Below are 22,991 nucleotides of genomic sequence, written 5' to 3' on the forward strand. Positions count from 1 at the left end.
GGAAGTCTGACAGCACTGACAAAGCTGATGACCTACAGACGGCGAGGACAGGGACAGTCACGGCATCACAGGGCAAGGTGTATTCTCTGTACGCTGGAAATGTATGTTAACCCCTAACTCCCAGTACTACCAATCTGGTAATGACTGACCGTGAGAGGAGTCCAGAGCCACCATGTGCCCCGGCTCTTGCCATGGTGCAAGTCAAGCAAAATGACCAGAGCAGACCAACAGACCTACAGACCAAGACACACACGAGAGAAGGCATCGAAACTGCAAGTGGGAACCAGTACTGACTCTGCTGAGGAGGGGGCAAGAGCTAAGGATCTAGTTATACGGTAATTTTTTTAAGGCGAGGTCTTACTAGGTAGCCCAGGCTAGCCTCCTTCTTCAGTCTCCCAAAGTGCTAGAACCGTAGCTGGGCAGAGCTAACAAGAGCCAATGTAAAGTCCACCAGCTGTCTGCTGCTTCTGAGTGTGAAGTCTGCACTTCCAATGAAATCGTCACCCAGCGTCTCTACCCGGGGACGTTACCTTCATCATTTAGCAGAACTTAGCAATAGCTAAGTTCTGAGCAGCACTGGAATACAAGAGGATGTGTGAGCTGCCAGCCTCGGTCACCACAGGGAGACAGGGAAGTGGCCTTCGGAGGGCCTTGTAGGGCCCACTGTGCAAACCTGTCTGCAGTTCTCAGGATCAGTTTCTGAGCTAGTCTGGACTCAGAAAGCTGACTGTGTTTGAGACTGAAACCATCCTTTGCCATCAGGGAATGAAAGGATCAGGCTCTCAAACCCCAGAGAGCAAACGAAAACAGCCTCGAGCTGGAGCAATGTTGTTTTGGGCTTTCTGTTTAGTGTATGTTCTGTTTTACTCTTGTTGTGTGTTTCAAGTGACCCTTGGGGTCACAAACCACAAGCATTCAAGTTCTGTTTTCAGCGCCATCTCAGTAACTGAAGCCAGCTCAGACCCGATATTGCAATCACAGCAGAAGCAGGCGCTGTGGGTTCTGAGACAAAGGCGCCATTCACTGGTGATGGGGATTCTCACACAGTGTTTATCTGCACAGCAGCGTCCCCTGGACAGCCTGACACATGTCTCTTTCAGACGGCTATTTCTGGCCATGTTTCTGAAAGTAAGGAGCACAAGACCTCATTATAGTCCATAGTACAAATGAATTCAGCCTCAACATACTTTAAGATTGGCTTTACAGAAAAAGAAAAACAAAACAAAACAAAACCCCAAAAGAAGTTGAAACAAAACAGTGTGCCCAGTCAGGAAGCATTCAGAAGAGTCAGCATGGCCGCCTCCCAGCGAGGACCCACTGCCATGCAGCATTTACCCAGGCCAGGCCAGCTCCTGGGCATTCACTGGGCACCAGCAGGCCGGAGACCTAAATACAGCTCAGTCTCCTTCACCTTTCTTCTAGCCCAGCAGGTGAGGAGAGGAAACCTCCCCTGAAAACGATGAAAATGCAAACAAACACTAGCCGACCAGAGAGCCGAGGGAAGAGTCTGAGAGCACAGAGTCCGTGGTTTATATCCACTTCACACACTGAACTGAGGGACGAGTCCCACAAATAATGTACAATCACCCAGACCCCAGGCAGCTCTCTTGTAGCCAAGAAAATTCCTGGTTTGATACATTGGAATGATCCAAACTAAGAGCTCAAAATACTAAATGTCAAATAAATTGACTGATTAGGTCAATTATACAATGTAACGACTATCATATGACCATAAGCAAGTATTTTAAACTAGGAATGGTGGTAGCTACCTATAATGATAGTAAAAGGGAAGTTGAGGCAGGAGGATAGTGAATTTGAAGTCAGCATAGGCTATACTGCTAAACTTTATCTCACACATTATTTTTAAAAAGGTATGACTAGGGGACTGGACAGAGGTTCAGCGGTTCTGTTCTTCCAGAGGACCTGCGCTCGGTTCTGAGCACCCACAAGGGTGTCTGCCCCGTGTCTGAAACTCCAGTTCCAGGGAGATTCAGCATCTCTGGCCTCTGCTCACACCTGCACTCACGTTCACACACCCACACACATAACTAAAAACAGTCATTTATTAAAGATGGGTCACACACATTTTTAATTATACAATGAAATAGGTCATGTTAGATGAGAAAATTAAAACTATAGGCAGAAAGATTTCAGTTGTGTGAGACTGAAAACTGGAAGGAGGCACATCAAAATAAAAAAAACCGTCATTGTTGCTTGAGGGCGATAAACAGCAAAGGACATCTTTAAGTTTTTCTTCAATCTCTAAACTTTCTGAAGCGTGCATTAAACATTCTTTCTACAGTTAGTGCGGAGGCCGTGTAATACCTTAGAAAACCAAAGCAACGCTAGAAACCAAGAAAGAAAATAACACTTATAAAATGCTTAATATAGGCAGGGGTGCCTGTGTTACTTTATACACTTTACATCACGTGGTACTCACCAACTCCTTGAGGAAAATGTAATTTTTAAAGGAGGTGGTGTGGGTTGGGGTGTGTGTACGTAGCCATGGAAGCCGGAAGAGAGCAGCAGATCCGCTGGCAGCTGTGAGCTGGCAATCAGCCTCAGGTCAGAAGAGCAGCAAGCCATCAACCATCAGGCCATCTTCCTAGCCTCGAGAAGTAGGAGTTTATCCATGTGCAACAGATGAGGAAATGCAGTGGTGAAGATGGCTGCTAAGGCCGACAGCCATGGCTTTCACTACTGCATGTACTGACCTTTGACCTCACTGGCAGAACACAGTTCCTTTACTGGGAAAACTGATTTTGCATGATGCAGTAACTCAGGAGTCTGGGTACAAAGGACAAATCCACAGAAGTCTAGAGCAGCGGTTCTCAGTTTTCCTAAAGCTGGGGCTCTTTAATGCAGTGTCTTACGCTGCAGTGACCCCAACCATCAAATTATTTCGTTGTTATTTCCTAACTGTAATATCTGATATGCAGAATATCTCATGCGTGACCCCACCCCCACATAGGGTCATGACCTGAGACCCACAGGTTGGGAACCACTGTCCTAGATACTCAGGGAAGTGGTCACACGGGAACTAAACATACTTCTTAGCGAACAACAAACCGGGTCAGGCATTGCTGTGTCAGAAAACAACACCAGCACAAAAAACTCAACCACAGTAAACGTCATGATACAAGAGAAAACTTGAACCGACCGTCAGGGAAGACCCCCGGTATCTTACTCCTCAGAAAGCCAAGGAGGCAGACGTGTAAAGACACCATTACTAGCTCCAGGACTAGGAGACTGCACTAAATGCGCCCTCCAAACAGCCCCTGAAACAGGACACAGCCAGCTGACAGCTCAAGAGAAATTAAAAGCGCCGCACCCAGGGCCGGAGCGTGGCCAGGGAGCCCTCCAAACAGCCCCTGAAACAGGACACAGCCAGCTGATAGCTCAAGAGAAATTAAAAGCGCCGCACCCAGGGCCGGAGCGTGGCCAGGGAGCCTCCTCACTTACTGTCGGCTCAGGGCCTTCTGGTCAGAAATGATCAATTTTGCTTGGCAAAAAGGCATCAGGACAGAGAAGAAATGCTTTGAATCAAGTTCTGTAGAATCGGCCTGTCTGAGAGGCGTTGAAGTCAATGCCAAAATCAATACGTGTTTCACAGCTCCCTTCTGGGGCTAAAGACAGGAACACTGAAACGCCAAGTCTCGAAAAGGGAACTTTCTGTACGTAGAAACGAGCCATGTTTAGATGCAGACACCTCTAAAGAGACCACTTCCTTAGGGTGCTGAATGCTTATCTACTTTACCACAGCTGAGTGGCCACGGGCGCTTAGGGTTGGCCCAGAAAGCTAGAAGTCAGGGAATGGGGAGTAGACCAGGCTATCCTGTTTGGTTTTCATTTTTTTTTTTTTTATAGGAAAAACCCTGTGAGCCAGGAGGAGAGGCAGTTAAGATTAGAAAAAGGCAAGTTCCTGTGTCTCACAAGCTTCCACAAACCTCCATATACAACTCACACACTGACAAACACCATGAACCCAAGCTCATCTAAACGCCATTCATGGCTCCCTTATTAAACATGCCTTCAGCAATAAACTCTGGACACCTGATTTTCTCATTAAGTGGGCAGGCTCAGGGAGGGATGCCACAGATAATGTGACAGATTGTGTATGGTATTTTTACTGCAAAATGGTAATTCATCCCAGGAATATTTTAAATTAATCCTAGTTTGTGATTAGAGCCTCGGCAGCTCTTCCAAGAGTGGAAAATCTCCACTGAGTCTGGACTGGAGCCTTCTCCACAATGTGTGAGAACGGCCTTTGTTGGCTGTGTCGGGAAGAGCGCTTGGGGGGGAGGGGTAACACTTCCCAACAGCTCTCATTTTAAACACCACTCCCACAAGGTATTTTAAACTCAAACTACACACAGCCATGTGTGACGGCCATAAAATCCTAGAATAGGTTTTGCCACAATCTTTCTAAATAAAGAGCAATTGGGAGAGAGTAGTGGGCCTGTAAGGAGGACACGCGTCTGCTCTCTCTCCACAACCAGGCACCTCAGGATCATCCAGGAGGAAGCACAGCAGGGAAGCATTCTGGTCAGAAAACAGACTGCCAGTGTGTGGGCCAGCACAACTGACACTTAACCTTAATGGCAGAATTCGAGTTCTGTGTGGGGCATTAAGAAAGTGCTTCAGAGTGAGTTTGAACTGCTTCCAAGGGCTCCCACCAAAATGGGAAGGGAGTAGAACATCCTTCTACCGTCCTTTTGGGGAGCAGCTCACCTAATTTACCCTTTCCTCCTTTTTACTGGTGCACTCCTCTTCCCTACCGTAAGCACTAAACACGTACATAAAATTTACTAAACGGCCACTCTGCTAAATCCTTTAAAGGTATTTTTAAGTTTAATATTCTTAATAACCCTGGGGCAAACACAGCCAGGACATTCATTGCATCCCCATCAGGCAGCTGGCCGCGGCTGCAGACCTCACGAGAGGACAGAGCAGATCTACCTGCCTCTGCTCAGTTATCCTGACTCCGCTGTTCATTTCCACCTTCTGTGGACCCTAAGCATCCTTCACATCCGGTTCTGGGCTTGTACGGCTGCTATGAAAATACACAGTAGCCCAAGGTAAAGATGAGCAGAGAGCAAGAGAATCTGAGAACTTCCAAAAGTAAAGGCCTGCCAGGCCTGACCCCGACCCTAGCCCGCTGCCCTCCTTATACGTAAGCCTGAGCTGTAAAGACAAACCCACATAGTAATAATGGAGTAGAATACCGGGTACTTTCTCAATGCTTAATAAACTTTATCCAACTTCGATCTAGGGGATTCCCAACACTGTAGCTCCAATCAATGCGTTCTGCTAAGGTTTTACAAAACAGAAGGGAAGAGAATCCTGTTCCACACTTGTCATATTTATACTCTAATTAACACAGCCCCGTAAACACAGGAGAAAAGCTATTATAAGGTGAAAATCTCAAGTAAGCATGTGGCTCGGCATGGATGTATAAACGGGCTGAAATGGCAGCATTAAAAGCCACGGCCTGAGCGCTCCTGGGCTGCGGCTCTCTGCCAGGTGCCGAGCGCGTTGAGCGCGTTAGAGAGGAACGCACAGCACCTGAGTTACACAAAGGCTCGGGAGCAGCGCACGTTTCCCAGGCAGAGAGGCATTTTATCTGGAGGATAATAGCAGGCTCCACATCAAAGCTGAAAGCCCACACTCACCACTTATTAATCACATGCTCTGTTTGGGTCGCACACACCACCCGGTGCTTCCAGGCCTCGTTGCCCACGAGTGGGGATAAGATCTACCCTGAGAAAACGGGCTGAGAGATGAACAGAAAAAACTGCTTATGGGGCCCACACGCAACATGCACTTGAATGCTATTTTCACCCCAAACTCTACAACCTCTACAACCTCCCCCCCTTTTTTTTTTAATGTTTATTTTATGTGTATGAGTACCTTGTCTGCATACCACGTTTGCCTGCCAGAAGAGGGTATCAATGCCTATGGAACTTAAATTACAGATGTTTGTGAACCATTATGAGGTTGCTGGGAATTGAACCTGGGTCTTCTGCAAGAACAGCAAGTGCTCTTAACCCCTGAGCTGCTTCTGCAGCCCCTGCAGCCTAGTCGTAAAGAGGCAAGTATTCCTGCAAACAAAGCAGGAAATAAGACCAGAAAATAGTCAACACATACACTGACTGTTAGAAATACTCAGTATCTGTTATTGATGTGGGCGTGGGGGAGGAAAAACTAGCAGAAAAGCCCACATCATCAGGAGATAAGATCATAAAAGAAAAACTCAGAAGCAAATTCCTGAACCAGACTAATAGGTACCTAGTGACAGAGGTCCCACCAGAAAAGCCATTAACTCTTGGCTGTGGTCATTAAGACTCCTCTACAATAGGCATCTTTGTTTTGACAGAGATTACATTTGGTCAAAGCAAAATGGATGCCTAAAATAATGCCTTATAGTTAGTAGGACAGTTCCTGACAAGACACTTACTGTAAAGGCCATGATTACAAGGTAAGTAACAGAGTAACAAGACTGCTTTAAGGAGGAAGTACTGACCTAGAAGGACAATAAAATGGAGTATGTCAACCCTGTCTGTGCTCTGAATAGGCATGAGAGCACACTGACTCTCTCGCTGTCCCCCCGCCACCCTGACGTCAGTACCCATTACATATTAAAAAATGATTCTTTTTCCTGACTTGTAAAACAAACTAAATATCTGACACGGGCTCGCAGCCTTGGCTGTCTCAGTAAAAGGAACCATCCAAGAGTTCAGAGAACCAGGAGAAAACTGGCTTATTTTTAAAAAGATCTCTGGGCTTCCATTTCTCAAACTATTTTAAAAAATACAAAATTCATCTTATTCTCACAAAACCAAGCATCATCAAATAAAATGACTATCCTATGTGCATTAGACTTTGTATTAAATGATGGTAACATTACAGTCACTGGGCATATACCCCACATCTGGCTTACCAGCGCTTTGATCCTCTGTTGTCCCTGGATTATCTCTCATTATTCAAAGAGCTAATAATACTTTTTACAAAACTAAAATGTGAAACAGAAATAAAATAATATATGGCTCAAACATAAACACCCTTAAAATTGTACAATAACAGAATGTTGTTACCACGGATCTTAAAGGAAACTTAGTTCACAAGTTCAATTTACTTGTCTGCTGATTCTTTTTTCTCCAACCAGGAAGGGAAAAAAAGCCAGGACAGCTGATCAAGTTCAGAGAAGAGAGCCACCAACTTAGGCCAAGTGAGCTAAGGTTCTCTGTGACCTGAAAGATGGCGGATCTCTCTACTCAAGTGACCTGGTCTGTATGATGAGGGGTTATTTTCAAGAAATGTTACTTTATACAAAGTCAAAACTGCAAGACGGTAAATTAACCACATCACGCAGTATGCACAGCTGGCGGCCTCTGCTCCAAGACGGCACACAGAAGCAAAAGGGTGGCATCTGCTGGCCAAAGTGTGCTTTGCAATGTGGCTCCCTAAACATCGACAGTTCATGCAATGAGGGGAAAGTGGGAAAGTACACGGGCTATAAACAAGTCAGAGCAATGAAAGGAAAGACGGAGCGGAAAGAGGGTGGAAGGGAGGGAAGGGCTGGGACAATCTAAATGTGATAGCCAAGACTACTCCGCATTTCCCACTGGCTGGGGTTAATTCCTTTGTTTTGTAAATGAGCCCGATTCTGGGCAAGTGTTCTGTGGGAAATGCATCTCTACTTTCATAAGGGAATTCAACAGCCAATCTCCGTAGGAAAGATTTAAGGAACTTAGGCTTACTCTGGGGATAACGTTTCAAGAAAGGTGGAGAAAGTAGAAATAGAGGGAGCTGGCATTTACAAAATGTCTGTTGCACTGCAGGAAGTCTGGTGCGCTGCCTTATTTACTTAGAGCAGCAGCCTCCCCTGCAGGCTCTAGACCGCGTCCTTTCTTCCCATTTACTTAACAGGCAAGAGAGAAGGCTAAGGGTACTCATCACAGTCAAGTCAGAACCGGATATAAAAGCCCTCCTCTAGGGACCCTGACCAGCTTGATGCCCTGTAACTAGCCTTTGATGCGTGTAGACATAATCCTCTTCCACACAGAGGCCCACTGGACAGGGTTTCTCCGTGTAGTCCCAGCTGTTCTAGCAAATGTTAATCTAGCATTTTTCAGTCAAAACCCGCAGAGTTGGATGCCTGGACCCACCAACAGCGCTGCATGTGCCTTCTCTCGTATGAGATGGAATGAAGGGCGACCAGCGGACTCGTTCCTCTGCACCGTCAATACCGATCGTCCCAGTCTGCCAGCCTGAGATGTCAGTGATCAGACGGTGCGGTGGAGGGAGACGAGGAAGAGGCGTGTCTTCACCCCAGCGTTACCAGCGGAGGCTGCCCAACTGTGACTGTCCGGTTTTAGGCACAATGATCACTGGACAGGGAAGCTGACATGAGGGATATCTTAGATGGGAAAGGGAATAAGATGTAGGAACACTGCAGGATATTTGATCACCACATCTTCTGCTTGAATACTGTAAACTGGATTAAATAGTCAACCACAGGCCAAGAGGCAGAGCAAGCAACCAGCTGAAGGGAAATGGGCCCAGATTATTAAGAAAAAGACCATGGAGTGCAAGAGGGCATTGGGAAGACGGCAGAGAGATGCAGAGGAAGCAGGAAGGAAGGGACACCGGGTGTGGAGGAAGTGTTTTGAGATGGTGTGAGAGGGGCATTTGTTCTGGGACATCGGCTGAGGAGGAAGGTCAGCTGGGTGCTTTCTCTGCCTCTCTGAGCTCCCAGGCTTTCACCTCAGCCTCTGGCTCCTGAGTAAAATCCAGGGACTTTCTGAGATAACTTGAAGAGTTCAGGAAACCATCACAAGATTGACAAAATGTTTCTGCTCAACAAAGGAAGCCAGCAGAGTGTCAAGGCTCTACAGTGGAATAAAACCTTGGCCAACTAAACAGTCAGCAGAGGACTGCTATCTAGAATCCACGAGCAATTCTGAGAGTTAAAGCCCGAGATTATAAATCCTCTAATAAAATGGCCACGTTAACTGAGCACAGTTCTCAAAGGAAAACCAGAGATCGGATGACTATTTGCCAGTGCAGCCCCAGGGGACCCAATGCTCTCTTCTGGCCTCGTCGGCACCTGCACACAGGTGGTGCACATAGACTCAGCCAGGCTCATCCAGGTACAGTTACGCACATAGTGTTTTTAAAGAAATGAAGCAAATTAACCAGTAACCCTTTAGTGCTGGTGGGGTGTGGACAGAAAAGAATTTTTATCCATGTCTGCAGGGGATGGGAGGGTAGCAACTAATGCAGCCACTATGTACACCAGCAGGAAGGCTCCTCTGAAAACTAAAGTCAAGCAGCGTTTACTCGCCCTAACCTGTAATCTCAGAATTTGGGAGGCTGAAGCAGGAGGATTCTGCAAGTCTGAGGCTAGCCTGGGTTACAGACCTTGCCTTAAAAAATACAGAGGCAAGCGAGCAGACGGCCTTGGGAAGACAGATCCAGAGATGCAGGAAGGACTTGAAGGTAGGAAGGACTGAAGAGCAAGAGTGTAACCTAGAAGGGGTGACGGGATGAGAGACGTGAGGGCAAAGCGAGTGCTACTTGGTGAGGGAGCAGCTAGAGGGGAAGAGGAGAAGGGAGCACAACACAAGGGGGACAGAATCACGGAGAAGGGTGCATGTGTGACAGCACCACACTAGGACCCACGGGACTGCTCAGTGGGCAAAGGTGCTGGCTGCCAAGCCTGGAGACCCAAGTTCCTTCCCAGACACACATGGTGGAAGAGACCACTCTCCCTAACACACACAAAAACACAATTTATATGAGTACACTGTCCCTGTCTTCACACACACCAGAAGAGGGCATCAGATCTCATTACAGATGGTTGTGAGCCACCATGTGGTTGCTTGGGATTTGAACTCAGGACTTCTAGAAGAGCAGTCAGTGCTCTTTTTTTTTTTTTTTTTTTTGGTTTTTTTTCGAGCTGGGGACCCGAACCCAGGGCCTTTATGCTTCCTAGGTAAGCGCTCTACCGCTGAGCTAAATCCCCAGCCCCGCAGTCAGTGCTCTTAACCACTGAGCCATCTCTCCAGTCCTAACCACAATTTTTTTAAAAAAAGAAAAATCACAGTAGAATGCATTTCTTTGTATACTAGCCAAAAATTAATTTTTAAAGCAAAAAAGAAAACAATTTTAAAAAAAATCATTGCTCATCTTTGTAGAATGGCAGGAAACCAAATACCATTTTGAAAAATAGCAAATAGAGGGGAAAGATCTAGCATAAATTCTCTTTTGTACATCGATTTTGCTGGGAACAGCTACATCATTAATGAAATGCTTACTGTTTAAGGACCCTCATATGATAAACGGTGAAGTGGTCAGATAGCACTCACTGTCTTGTATCTGTGAGTTAAACAGCACCTAGGCAACTGCCTTCAGTAGTTGTCACCAAAGTGAAAGAGAGGCCACTGCCAACCCGTGGAGGAAGAGTACAGAGACTATGAGACGTCTCTGTCAAAATGCAGAACCTGAGGCTAACCAGGCCTGAGAGCCCCACCAGCAGCCCCTCAGTTCTGGCCCATGCAGCGGACTCTCAGCACGTCTGTAAGATCAAACCATCTCCATAGTCCTAAGACCTTGCCTGCCTCCGCTGTGCTGACGCTCGGACTGGGGGCACAAATCGAGGACTGGAGGTAGAAGTACTAACTTTATTATAAGTCAGGAAACGGAACCAAGCAAGCATTAGTAGTTACTGTGTTCTTCATGGCTACAGTTAGAAGATAAAATAACACGCCTCAAAAGACGTTAAAGCCCATTCCCTTTAGGAACTCCTCAGATGCAGTAGTGAGAGTCCTAATGGAATGACAGGAGAGCAGTGCCCATGATGAAGTGAGAGGGTTTAACTGAAATCAATGGCTGTCTTCAGCAAACGCCTGCACAATCGAGCTGTGGGCTCGGCCAGCTGCTTTTCCACTGCATCAACTCCACTTGAGAGAGACAGTAACAAACTGTGGGTCTGCAGACTTGGGCACTGGCAGACATTTCCTTTCAAAATGAAAAAGTCAGTCTGGCGCGTCAAACAGCTGACTGTTTGCTGCCAATGACAAAATTCCAACTTTCAAGCAAAACTTAGAACTTCAGAAAACCCAATTCTACTGCAGTGAGCTTGGCAGCGTCCCCTACACGGACACTCACTCTGGATGAGACTGGTTAGAGCGTCAAGGGGCACAGTCTTCTCGTGTTGTATAATAAAATGCCAACGCTTTGGCAGATCTCCGTGATTCACTGAACCAATGCTTTCCAGATGAGCATGGTGTTACAAAACCATGTGCATGTAAACCTTCTATTCAGAACCAGATGATTCCCACATGCAGCCCTGGAATACAGCTCACTGAGTCTCGATTCTCTATCACAGACTTTAAGCAGCCACCACTGTTGGGTTGGCTCGGCAATAAAGAGCACTTGCGGGTCTCTCAGGGGACCCAAGTTCAATTCCCAGCACCCAAGTCAAGCAGCTCACATCTGCTTACAATTCCAGGTCCGGAAGATCCAACACCCTCTCCTGACCTCTGCCTACACCTGCCCCTGCAATCACATACCACACACGCATGGAGCGAAAAATAAAATCTTTCGCAAAATGAAAAAAATCCCTCATACACAGTTGAAGAAAACTATCTGGACAAGCTATTAAGAGGCATCTCCCTTTTCCAACGACACAGCTTTATCTGGCCCAACATTCTTCACACAAAACAAAGTCTGACAGACTGGATGTCAACACTCGTGATAATCTAGCTGTCTCCCACTCACACAGATTTGAAAACAAGCTCACTCTGTCACTAATACACATTTTTGTTATAGAGTGAAATCTTATTTTTCATAAAAATAATTTATTAAGCATAATAGGTTTACTGCTATTTTAAATGAACCAATGAATCATTTTATCCTGCTTTAGAATAAGAAGAGATTCTTAACATTGTGGTTTGGGGAGGTAGAGGGTACTTCATATTAAGGGCCTTGCCTATGCTAAGAAAGGAAACTAAAACTCAGGTTTGATCTCATCTGTCTTAGTTTCAAATTTTGTCAGGTGTCAACAAATACAACACACACAACATCTTAAGATCGAGGTAGAAGCCCAGTGCATTGGAAATTCCATGAAGTCTATGGGGGTGACACCAGCAAAGACTCCTAGCAATGGGGGACACGGAGCAAAACCAGCCACCCTCTGTTACCCAGAGGAAGGGGAGGATTGGAGGAGCCAAAGGGATCAAGGACACCGTAACAACTGAGACCCACAGAACCAACTGAGAGAGCCTCAGGTGGACTCACAGACATCAGGGACCCTGTATGGCTCTGACCTGGGTTGTCCGCATACACGCATACAGTGGGAGCTGAGCTGTCTCTGACTCTTTTGCCTCCTTTGGGACCCTTTTATTCCCACTGGGTTGCCTCATCCAGCTTTGCTTTGAGAATATGTGCCTGGTTTTATTGTAGCTTGTTATGCCATATTTGGCTAATGTCCCTGGAAGGGCCTGCTCTTTTCTGAGGGGAGGGGAGAAAAGAGTGGGGTGTGGAGAGTTAGGGAGGGAGGGGAGAGAGGAAAAACTGCAGTTGGGATATAATAGATGAGAGAATAAATAAAATAACTCCACACAAATAAAAGATCTCTGAGGACCTCAATAATTCAGAGAAGTACAAAGACATCCTCAGAACTCCTGCTATACACTGAAATACAACATATAGGAAATTTAGAACTTACTACAAGGATCACTTCCACGTGACCAGCGATATTCAGAAATCTGGAACAACTACTGGTCATCCCAACAGAATCACAAAGGGTGTGAGGACAGAGTCTATCAATGAAGTGATAGTAAGAGGCAGCAAGTGCAATGGCCAATCCTGATTGTCAACCTGACTACATCTTCCATTAATCAACCCCCAACTGGGCACACCTGAGGGGGTCTTTCCTTGGTTGGACTATTTGAGGTGGAAGACCCTCCCCAAATCTGGGCCACACCTTCTGGTGGCACCCACATAAAAGGACCGGGAAGGAAGCTTTTGCTTTTTGCCGTGGGAAGTTCATCCATGCTGAGCCACAACCCTCCGCTTGTCTGATGATCTGCTTATTGAGATTCTGACATAACCAGTAGCCCTCTAACACTTCCCTGGGATTCCAGCTCCAGACTGGGACTGCTGAGAAATCCAGCCTGAAAAATGACTGGATCCTTGGCCTTTCCATCAGGAGACAGGCATTGCTAGATGCCTCAGAACAATGCCTGTAAGCCACTGTAATGTAAGAACTATGTATGTATGTGTGTACATATACATGTTACATAGTAAGTATACATATTATATAAATATATATAATCCAACCAAGGAAAATTCCTCACGGGTGTGCCCAGATGCCTGATTTTAGTCCATCCATCCATCTTTCCATATATCTCATATATATATTATATATGTATATAATGTATATGAGCATTCTATCAGATCTATTCTAGAGAACTCTAATTAATACAGCAACCATCTGCCACATGGTAATCTTGTTAGGGCTCTAAAGCAAACTTTGAAAAGCATGATTGGAGAAAACTAAACAGTAACAAGTATTTTATGACATTAAATATTATTTTTAATTTTACAGGTACAATGAGTTACTGTATTTAAAGGAGTCTTTAAATCTTTTTATATAAAGATTTTATATTCTTACAGTTACACATATATAAAACATTTAGAGATAATATAATATATACCTGCCTTGATTTACTTGAACGCAAGCCAAGTATGAAAAGTGGAGAATGGGGAACAGAGAGCTCAACAAGAGTAAACTGGCTGCTGATTAGATCACGGCAGTGCTCACAGATTCTATCTCACCACGGAGGCTGGCGCGCTTGAGGAAATGAGCTAACTTTTCAATTCCTTGTGAAGCAGGGAGAAAATAAGCTCAATGCTTTAGGATATTCTTTGGTTTCCATAAAACAGCAGATAAAGGCTTCAATTGCAGATATCTGGGTTCCCAGAAAGCACAACAATGTGTCCTTGCAAGTATGAAGTACAGATACCCAAAGCGTCCCTGCCACAAAGTCACCGAGGCAATGGCGAGTCTCACTCCCAGCCAGTGTCTGATTTCTCAGGCGTATACATAATTAAAAGCAAACTGTGAAACTTGATGCAGACGGAGTAAGCGACAATTCTGTAAAACCTCTTCATGAAACCCCAAAGAAATCTCAACTCGAGATCAGGGTCAGAGTCTGACTAGATAAAAATGGCTATGGTAAAGTTTCAAAAAATCCTTGGGGAAAACTCAGGACTAAAATTTGTCTTTCCAGCCTACGAATAGCCAATTACTGGCTTGTGACTATCTAGAAGCTTTGAACCATCAACGTTCAGGCTCTGGTACTTTCATAAAATTAATTTTAAATTAACATGGTAGTTTTAATACCCTAGTGAACCAGTTATCACACAACTTCAGAGAGATTAGCCTGGGGCTTCATTAGGAGTCTATTTTTTTTATTGTTTATTTATTTTATGAGCACACTGTCACTGTCTTCAACACACAAGGAGAGGATTCCATTACAGATGGTTGTGAGCCACCATGTGGTTGCTGGGATTTGAACTCAGGACCTCTGGAAGAGCCCTAGGAGTCTATTTTTAATTTCCCCAAACACTCAGGAAAAGTCCAAGACAAGGAAATCTTTTGGGGGCAGGATGGTGTACTCACTGACCTCATCTGACCTCACGCTCTTGCAGCCAGATACAGCACAGCGTGTCTATAACCCCAGCATGCGGGATGCTAAGGCAGGATTCTGAGTTCACAGTCAGCCACAGCTATTCATCAAGCCAGAACTTGTCCCAATAAACTAAGAAGGGTCTGGCGAGATGGCTCAGTGGTTAAGAGTACTGGGTGTTCTTCCCGAGGACCCAGGTTCAGTTCCCAGGACACACATGGCAGCTCACGACAGTAACTACAGTCCTGCAGGATCTGACACCCTCTTCTGACCTCTTCAGGCACTGAACACATGTGGCACTTAGACATACATGTAGTCAAAACACCCATACGTTTAAAATAAAAACTTTTAATTTGAAAAAGAAAATTTTCTCAAGCGAGACCTCCGGGCACATTCCCCAGGTTCTGACTGAGGTTCCCACTCTCTTCTGAGCTACCAGCCCACCATGTTTCCTGCTTTTCTAAGAGGGGCTTGCCATGTAGACCAGGCTAGCCTCAAATTAGGCCTCCATCTGCCATGATTTCCCATGGGTCATTATGGTGTTTCTTATAGAATGGGCTTTCCCCCTGATTTTTGCTTTGTTTTGTTATGTAGTGATGAGGACCAAAGCCAGAGCTCCATGCTAGCTAGACAGGCTGAGGCTATGCCTAGACTCTGACACTAAGCCACACCCCTCAGCCCCTACAGCATGCTTTACAAAAGCGTTATCAGCACATCTATTAGAAAAGCCCAGAGAGAGGTCATGCAGTAAAGATGGTTAGGATGGGCCATTATATAACCCTTTAAAACTCAATCAAAGCCACGTCCCCCTAGACACTGACTTGATCTTATGGATCAATATCGTTCCCATTTCTTTGAATTCTGCTTTTATATTTATCCTGTTTAATGCTTTAGCTACGGTCTTTCTGGGAACCTAAAATTATACATCTTCCAGAGTACTACTTTTTGTTGTTGTATTCTATATGTTCCTGTCAGGTCTAAAGGGTACCCCATGCCCCCACAAAAAGAGCAGGCCCACCAATGAGGTCCAAAGTTGAATCAGGCTCAGCACAGTCTGGACTATAGGGGGTTCTGGTGTTTAGATAAAAGCCGGCATCCCTCAGGAACTAGTGGACTCTGTTGCCCAATCTGACCCAAGAAGCACTTCCCTTACCCCTGATGGAGGGACCTAGAGGTCTGGTTGCATATCAAAGCCCATCCCAGCCACCATGCTCCCTCAGTCCCTAGTCATAAGTACTTACCCCAGTCCAAAGTCCATGCAAGTCAGGCTTCCCTCCTCCCAGTTACCCATTTGTTCTCTTCATAAGGACAGAGATTTTCCCGCCACCACTACACTCTCGATACACTTGTGCACGCGCACGAACAGGCCAGCAATTGACTATGGCTCGCTCTTGCTCTCTCGCGCTCTCTCTCTCTCTCTCTCTCTCTCTCTCTCTCTCTCTCTCTCTCTCTCTCTCTCTCTCTCTCTGAGGCAGTCACCTGTTGGCTACAGTGTTATGTAAGCTAGGCTGGCTGGTCAGTAAGCCCAGGGATCTACTCTCTGTGTCTGCCTCCCCAAGGCCAGGTGATAAGCACACATCACTGCCCCTGGGTCTCTTTTTTTTTAAAAATGTGGATCTGGACATTGGACTTAGATCCTCAAGAACTTTGCTGACTGAGCTGTCTCTAGCTGCTGAACGGTCCATGCTTGAGAAAGCGATATTTATACTATTACTATGCTTTCAGTGTCCACTGCGTTCTTCCTATGTCTAGTCCATACTGTAAGTGGATAGTGACATTTATCCATTCACCCATCAACAGATGTATAGGCTTCATGTAGATTCACGACTCTCATCCTCTCCAGCCCACCCACACCCCACAGTAATATAAGGCAGGTTTCTTCCATAGAATGCGGTCTTCAGTTCTGTTGTTTTGAGATGCAGTCTTGCTACACTGGCCTGGCTGGAGCCCTCACCCTAGCCTTGCAAGCAGCAAGGCCTCCAGGGGCACACTACACACCCCACTTCTACCTCAGTGAGTGTTCTCATGGTCTGTCCTCTATTTCTCTAGCTTGAGCTTTTTGGTAACACTGTTTTGAGATTTATCTTTTATAGACTCTTAGAACGCAGGTACTTTTAATCACATTTTCTGTGATTTCCAGTGTGTCTGCATTTCTTGTCTGTCACTCAGCTCCAGACACTGACTCCGTTGCTTCCTTTATGCCCAGCTGTGTCTGTGTACGGCTCAGTCTGTGAGGGGCCTCCTGACCTGACGGCATGTTGTTTTTCCTGTCTTATGGAATGCTCTGTCTATACAAGACCTCCTCCATGTTTTCTCTTTACCATGCTTTACAAATTAGCCACTGTTGTAGCTTAACTGATTTTATTTATGTTTGTTTCTCTCATCATGAACTCAATGAAAACAGGCTCTGTCTTGTGCATCTACTCTGAGCTGGTAAATTATCTTAAACTAAAGTATTACAGGGTGGAGTTTTGCTTTTGAAGAGTCATGAACCAAATTGGATTTAAATTTAAAGCTTTTTGTGGAATTTTGTGCAAAATGAGAATGTGTGAGTTCTCCTAAAAGGAATATTCTCTTCAAAAGTGTGATCAGTTTATAGAAATATCACTTTTAAAGCCTACTGCATTTCTAAGCAGTGTTTTTTAGAAATCACTACATATCTTAAACACTACAGGGAATCACTGAAGGTTTTCTTTCAACTTGGTAAATAAGGCAATTCAATTTTAGAAATGGGATAAGTATTCAATTTCAGATGAAAATATGAAGGTTTTTTTAATATCAAGTTCTGCCACTTCTGATTAAATTATTTCCTATTTTCCATTTTGGACAAAAAGTTCATTTCGAAAAAAGCAATGGCTTTCACAAGAGAAAAGAAGGTATCATTTTCATAATCAAATACTGCTTGTCTGGAATTAGAAAGCCTCTCTCTGAGGCTGCTGAGGTAAACGTGTTAGTTAGCCGTACAGATACATCTCCTAAGCTTGAAATAAGATTGTCCAGGGATTCTTCCCACAATGCAGTATGCCTCTGTCACTATGGTAACTAGTAAGAAAAAGAGAAACTCGTTTATAGTGACACACTCTGAGAATTTTTTAGGTCAGACTTCATGGCTTAGTGTCACCAGAGGGACAGGTTGAGGCACAACCTGGTGCTGTCCTCGAACTCTAGGTCAGTATCTCCCGGTCAACTGCTAGTGTGCTGACCACTCTGTACTGTGAGCCATCTTTTAGCAAACCCTTGCCTCAGGATTGTAGTCAGGGCGACAGTACGAAGGTTTTAGAGACAATTTTCCCTTGATCATCAGTATGTTTTCACATACATCCCAATCTCACCCTCTTTCATTACTCAACTATGATATCCCCTTAAAAGACAATTTTAAAGACCAAATTCTCAGGGGACTGGAGAAATAGCTCTTAGCGACAACCTGAGTTCACTTTCCAGTACCCACACCAGGTAGCTCACCACTTCCTGTAATTGCAACTCCAGAGCATCTGATGTTCTGGCCTCTGCGGGCACTGTATTCGGGTGCACATTCTCTCACATGGATCCACACATGAAAAATATGTCTTCTAAAAATAGAACTCTCAGGCTGACAAGCTGGTCCAGTGGGTAAAGGCAGTTGCCACCAAGCCTATGCCCTTAAACTGGGTCTCTGGGACCTACACAGTGGAAGGAGAGGACTCAAACCCATGTGCTGTCCTGACTCCCACATGGACACGGCATTGTGTGTGTTTCTTCCTCCACATGCACGCTGTGTCGCGTGTTTCTTTAACAATTCTCTTAGCATTCTGAAGTAAAAACAGAGGCATTTATTCTCAGGACAGGGTGGTTCAGTCACATATAAATCCAAACTTTGGATTTGGAACAAAAGCCCTAATAGCAAGTATCTCTCAGTGTGAGATAGGTTGGATTATGAGTAGGAAAGAGAAGCTGGCCACACAAGGTGGGGAGTCGGAGAAGCCATGCTCAAACAGGGCGGCTGCTACCAAACCCTAATAACCATCATCCGATGGTAACAAGCATGTGGCCAGATCTCCCAAGTTTCTGGGACAAGCTGGAAAAATAGCATTTTATGTAAAATACCTCGAGTTTTAAGTACAGGCAACTGGATTTAAACTTTATAGTATTACAGAACTCAGAGCAGCCTGTGTGAGCTGCTGCCGCCTTTGGATTAGAGGAGTCGTAGTGCAGTACAGACCGGACAGCTGCTAACCCGTCCACTCATGGGGCCCAACTTCATGAACTAGCCATCACCTTCTTCCACCAAAGCACTCTGAGGACCAAGCCTCTGTAGAAACAGCTTGCCTGTCAAGCCACGCTCTCAGACAATAGCTCACCCTGAGTAAATCAGGGCAGGGATAAAAGAGCTGTTCATACATTAAGTACTGACCTAAGGATGGGGACAGCATTCGAGCGACTGTATCTCAAGATTACTAGTTCTCAGGCCTCCAAAAGCGAAGACGCAGATGTGAGTGCAGATCCAAGAGCTCTTACATTCTGCCTGGCAATAATGATGTGATCTTCTGACAGAAATCCAAACAGGCTTGCTTAAAGAGCCACTGAACCAAGAAAATCAACCTTTACAGACACAATGAAGGCAACTCCACAGGCAACACGAGGGGCGAGCGGCACAACTCAAAGCTCCTGAGTCTGCGCTGCCTCACCACGTCAGAAGATACACGCCAAGGACCTGGAAGAGGAATGGCGGCAGGCGCCCCCTAACTGTGGCCTCCTCTGTACAGTAAAAAACACTACAGCCAAGTTCTTTCTGCTACATGTTAACAGAGGCACCAGAATGCAAGTTTCAAAGTCTAAAGTACGTCAAGTCACCTCCAGCAAAGGGATTCCCGTAAACCTCAAGAAGAAAGGTCTCCGCTGTGGGATCATTGCATCGCCTGACAAGCCGTCTCTGGGTACCTGCATAGCTCCCGCCCTCACTCTCCTACCTATGCTCTACTTCCCTCCAATGCTCAACTCCTAAGTGAAAGATCACACTCCTTAATGAACCACTAAAGACAGCTGCCTCCTCATTTGGTTATCACGTACATCTTTTATCCCTAATCATTTCAACCTGGATGAAACAGCAAATAGAAAGTGGATGAAGGATTTTTTAAAGGGAAAAAATGTCAGGGATCCCAGAACTTTTCACATGTCAGTAAAAGTGTTGTCTCAAACTAGTGAGGTCCTTGGCCCTGGAGCTGCTGCCAAGGGCAGTTACGGGGACTCAAACTTGGTTCAAAAATGCTCAAGGCCTGTGAGCTGACCGGACAGGATGAGCAACACCACAGACCCCGCCCTTCCAGGAGCACCACCGTTTAACCTCAGCTCTACTCACAAACTCATAGTCTCCATCCTGAGGTATTTTCCAATCTGAAGAATTCTTCAGAGAGCCAGATACATTCTTGCCAAAGCTGTTGATCTGATTTTCCTTTTCTTTTTGTTCAAAGTATTCAAGAAAAGATGGTTTTGCAGGCTGCATGGTCTCGTCTCTCCCTGAAAACCAAGAAACACAGAAGGTGAAAAGAAACACAAATCCACGTGTGGTCAGGATGCCCACAAGGGCTACAGGCTCTAGGTCAATTCCTTCTGCTGGATAAAGACCCCTTTATAAAAGACTCTGCTGAAGCTAAAGAAAAATACACAAATTCTCACTCAAAATACTTCTTACGGAAATAGACAGACTGTGGCTTCCCCCTGTAATAATTTATATAAATGTTTTCCCCAGAGTCATTATTTCTAAACAGAAAGATTTGGGCACTTCAATGATTCTGAAAAGGCTTCAAGTAAAAATTATATTACCGTTGTCCTTTTTATTATTATTAGTTTCCTATAGGAAATAATTCCTGAGATATTTAGATTGAAAATATTTCAGAGGGCTGGAGAGATGGCTCAGTGGTTAAGAGCACCGACTGCTCTTCCAGAGGTCCTGAGTTCAAATCCCAGCAACCACATGGTGGCTCACAACCATCTGTAATGGGATCTGATGCCCTCTTCTGGTGTGTCTGAAGACAGCTACAGTGTACTCACATACATAAAATAGATAAATCTTAAAAAAAAAAAAAAAGGAAATATTGCATAAACAAAAACATTTGTATCTATCATTGTCTGTCCCAATGCCGTAGAGGGACAGACAATGACATGGGAAGCAACTGCTCCTTAACGAGCTCACATTCCAGTTGAGAGACGGAGACAAATATGCACAAGCAGTGTGTCTGTGTGTGTGTGTCACACGCACACGTTAAGGACAATCCTTCCACTTGTGAAATATTATGTAACATTCTTCTGCTGCTAAGGATAAAACCAAAGCCTTGTGCATACCAAGCAAGTGTTCTCCCACTGAACTCTAGCCTTATATAACTTTTTTTTTACATAACTTTTATATATATATATGTATAAAACTTTTATATAACACACACACACACACACACACACACACACCTAGCCTTATATAACGTTTTCTATTTTTTTTCATTTGTATTTATCTGTTTATTTACTTATTTGAAGCAGCCTCTCTCTTTGCAACCCTGGCCGGCTTGGAATTTACTGTGTAGCCTATGCTGGCCACAAACTCGGAGATCCCTCTGCTGCCTCTGCCTTTCAAGAGCTGGGATTAAAGACATGTACACCATGCTTGGCCCATAAATAATTTTTAAAATATTATTTACAAATGATTTATATATGGTATAATATCATGTGTGTAGCATGAGCTGAACTCTGTAAAATCATATACACAGGAGAAAAATAGACCAAAATGTTAAATGAACCTCTCAGACATTTGGGTTCTTTCTCCGTCACACAAGTCCAGCGATGCCAGGTCTGCCCACTCTAGGTACTACCACGGCCTTGTTCAGCTTCCCCCTTACAGGGGATTTCACACAGGCTTTGCCAAGATCTACCAATCACACTAGGAAGACATGGTGTACTACTGTGATGTGTGTTCTATAGAAAACACAAGGTGCTTATGCTCGCTTTGTTAGTTTTTAAGCTTCGTTATGATTGCATACTGAACTACTACAAGAACTACAATAAAACAAGCTTGTAAAACTGTGTATGACACTGGATGTGCTGAGGAGACAGAAGCCATGTTCTCTGCTCAGTTCCTCCCTCTGGGAACTCAAGAGGGAGGACAGGCTATGAAACAGCTGCACACCGGACCTTCACCTAGTCCTACACGTGAACAAGGAGTGTCAGAAAACCAGTGCCAACCAGCCTCGAGATGCTGAAATGACACAGTCAGAACATGGTAACCATACAAAATGCCCGAACTTCCCTGGGCAGCTGAGCAGACCAGAAAACCTAGCAAGTTCAGATTATCCGGTAGCTGTTTGGGAAAAGATCACACTAGATACGTATCACTCCAAAAACAAGTAACTTCCAAAGTAATAAACAGTAACTGCGAAGACAGAAACTATAAACTCTAGAGAGGAGAATGCTCCTAAAGGCCAATTCTGCGGAAGGCTTTCCAATGGTGAGAGACCGGGGAGGGAGGGGAGAGGGAGGGGAGTGGAGAGAGGGAAGGAAATAGGCCACTTCCTGTGTGTGAAGGAAGCAGCACAGATCTTAAAATGACTAAGTAGTGTACGACACATGTTATAAGCCAAACTAAAAGATAAATTATGAGAAATGTTTGCAACAAATACCATAAGATGTTTTAAAAACTGCGTTTTAAAGACAACTGTAGGAAGAGTTTGTGAATTTGGGGAACAGTGAGATAAAGACTGGTAGGGCACACAAAACTACCCAACTGCTCCTTATAAAGGTAAAGAGAAAGGCTTTCGCTCACTTACAGGAGAAACATAAATTAAAGCCACGTGAGGAGCCACCTCTTAACGCTTCAGCTGGCAAAACCCCAAACCCCACAGTGCGCCCTGCGGATGCTGGCTGTGGCTGGCTGAACCAGCCGTACAGTGTGCAGCAGGACCAGCTGCATATGAAACCATGGACCAGAAGCACACAGGAACCGTCTGTAGTGATGAGTCTCGACTACAGCTCTGAACAGGAACTCGTGTTTTAAAAAAGATCCTGCCAAGCGTTTCTGACTCAAGGGCACCAAAGCCATGACACCTCTACACCAATGAGCATCCTCGGTACAGATCCGAGTTTGAGAAAAACAAAGAACAAAACAAAACAAAGCAGAATCTCCTCCACTGAAAAAGGGAACCAGCAAATTCCGGGACTAAGAAAGAAAAATCATTACGTGAGCCTCCATTGTTTTAGGCGAGTACAGGCCGGTGCATCGCACGGCCGCATCAGAGAAGTTTCTTCCTGCAGTAGATGGCGATTAACATGGAC

At 45.0% G+C, this 22,991-nt stretch overlaps 1 protein-coding gene across 1 annotated transcript in view; it reads right to left on the reverse strand.

The window, feature by feature from the left end:
* Stk4 (serine/threonine kinase 4) overlaps positions 1-22,991 on the reverse strand; it is a 77,699-nt gene that overhangs the window by 11,886 nt on the left and 42,822 nt on the right. Inside the window, exon 10 of the mRNA XM_032904862.1 lies at positions 20,035-20,192. Within this exon, the coding sequence (XP_032760753.1) occupies positions 20,035-20,192 (158 nt within the window). The remainder of the gene's footprint in view (positions 1-20,034; positions 20,193-22,991) is intronic.

Source organism: Rattus rattus, chromosome 5 (genome assembly GCF_011064425.1).
Source record: "Rattus rattus isolate New Zealand chromosome 5, Rrattus_CSIRO_v1, whole genome shotgun sequence".
NCBI classification, from domain to species: Eukaryota; Metazoa; Chordata; class Mammalia; order Rodentia; family Muridae; genus Rattus; species Rattus rattus.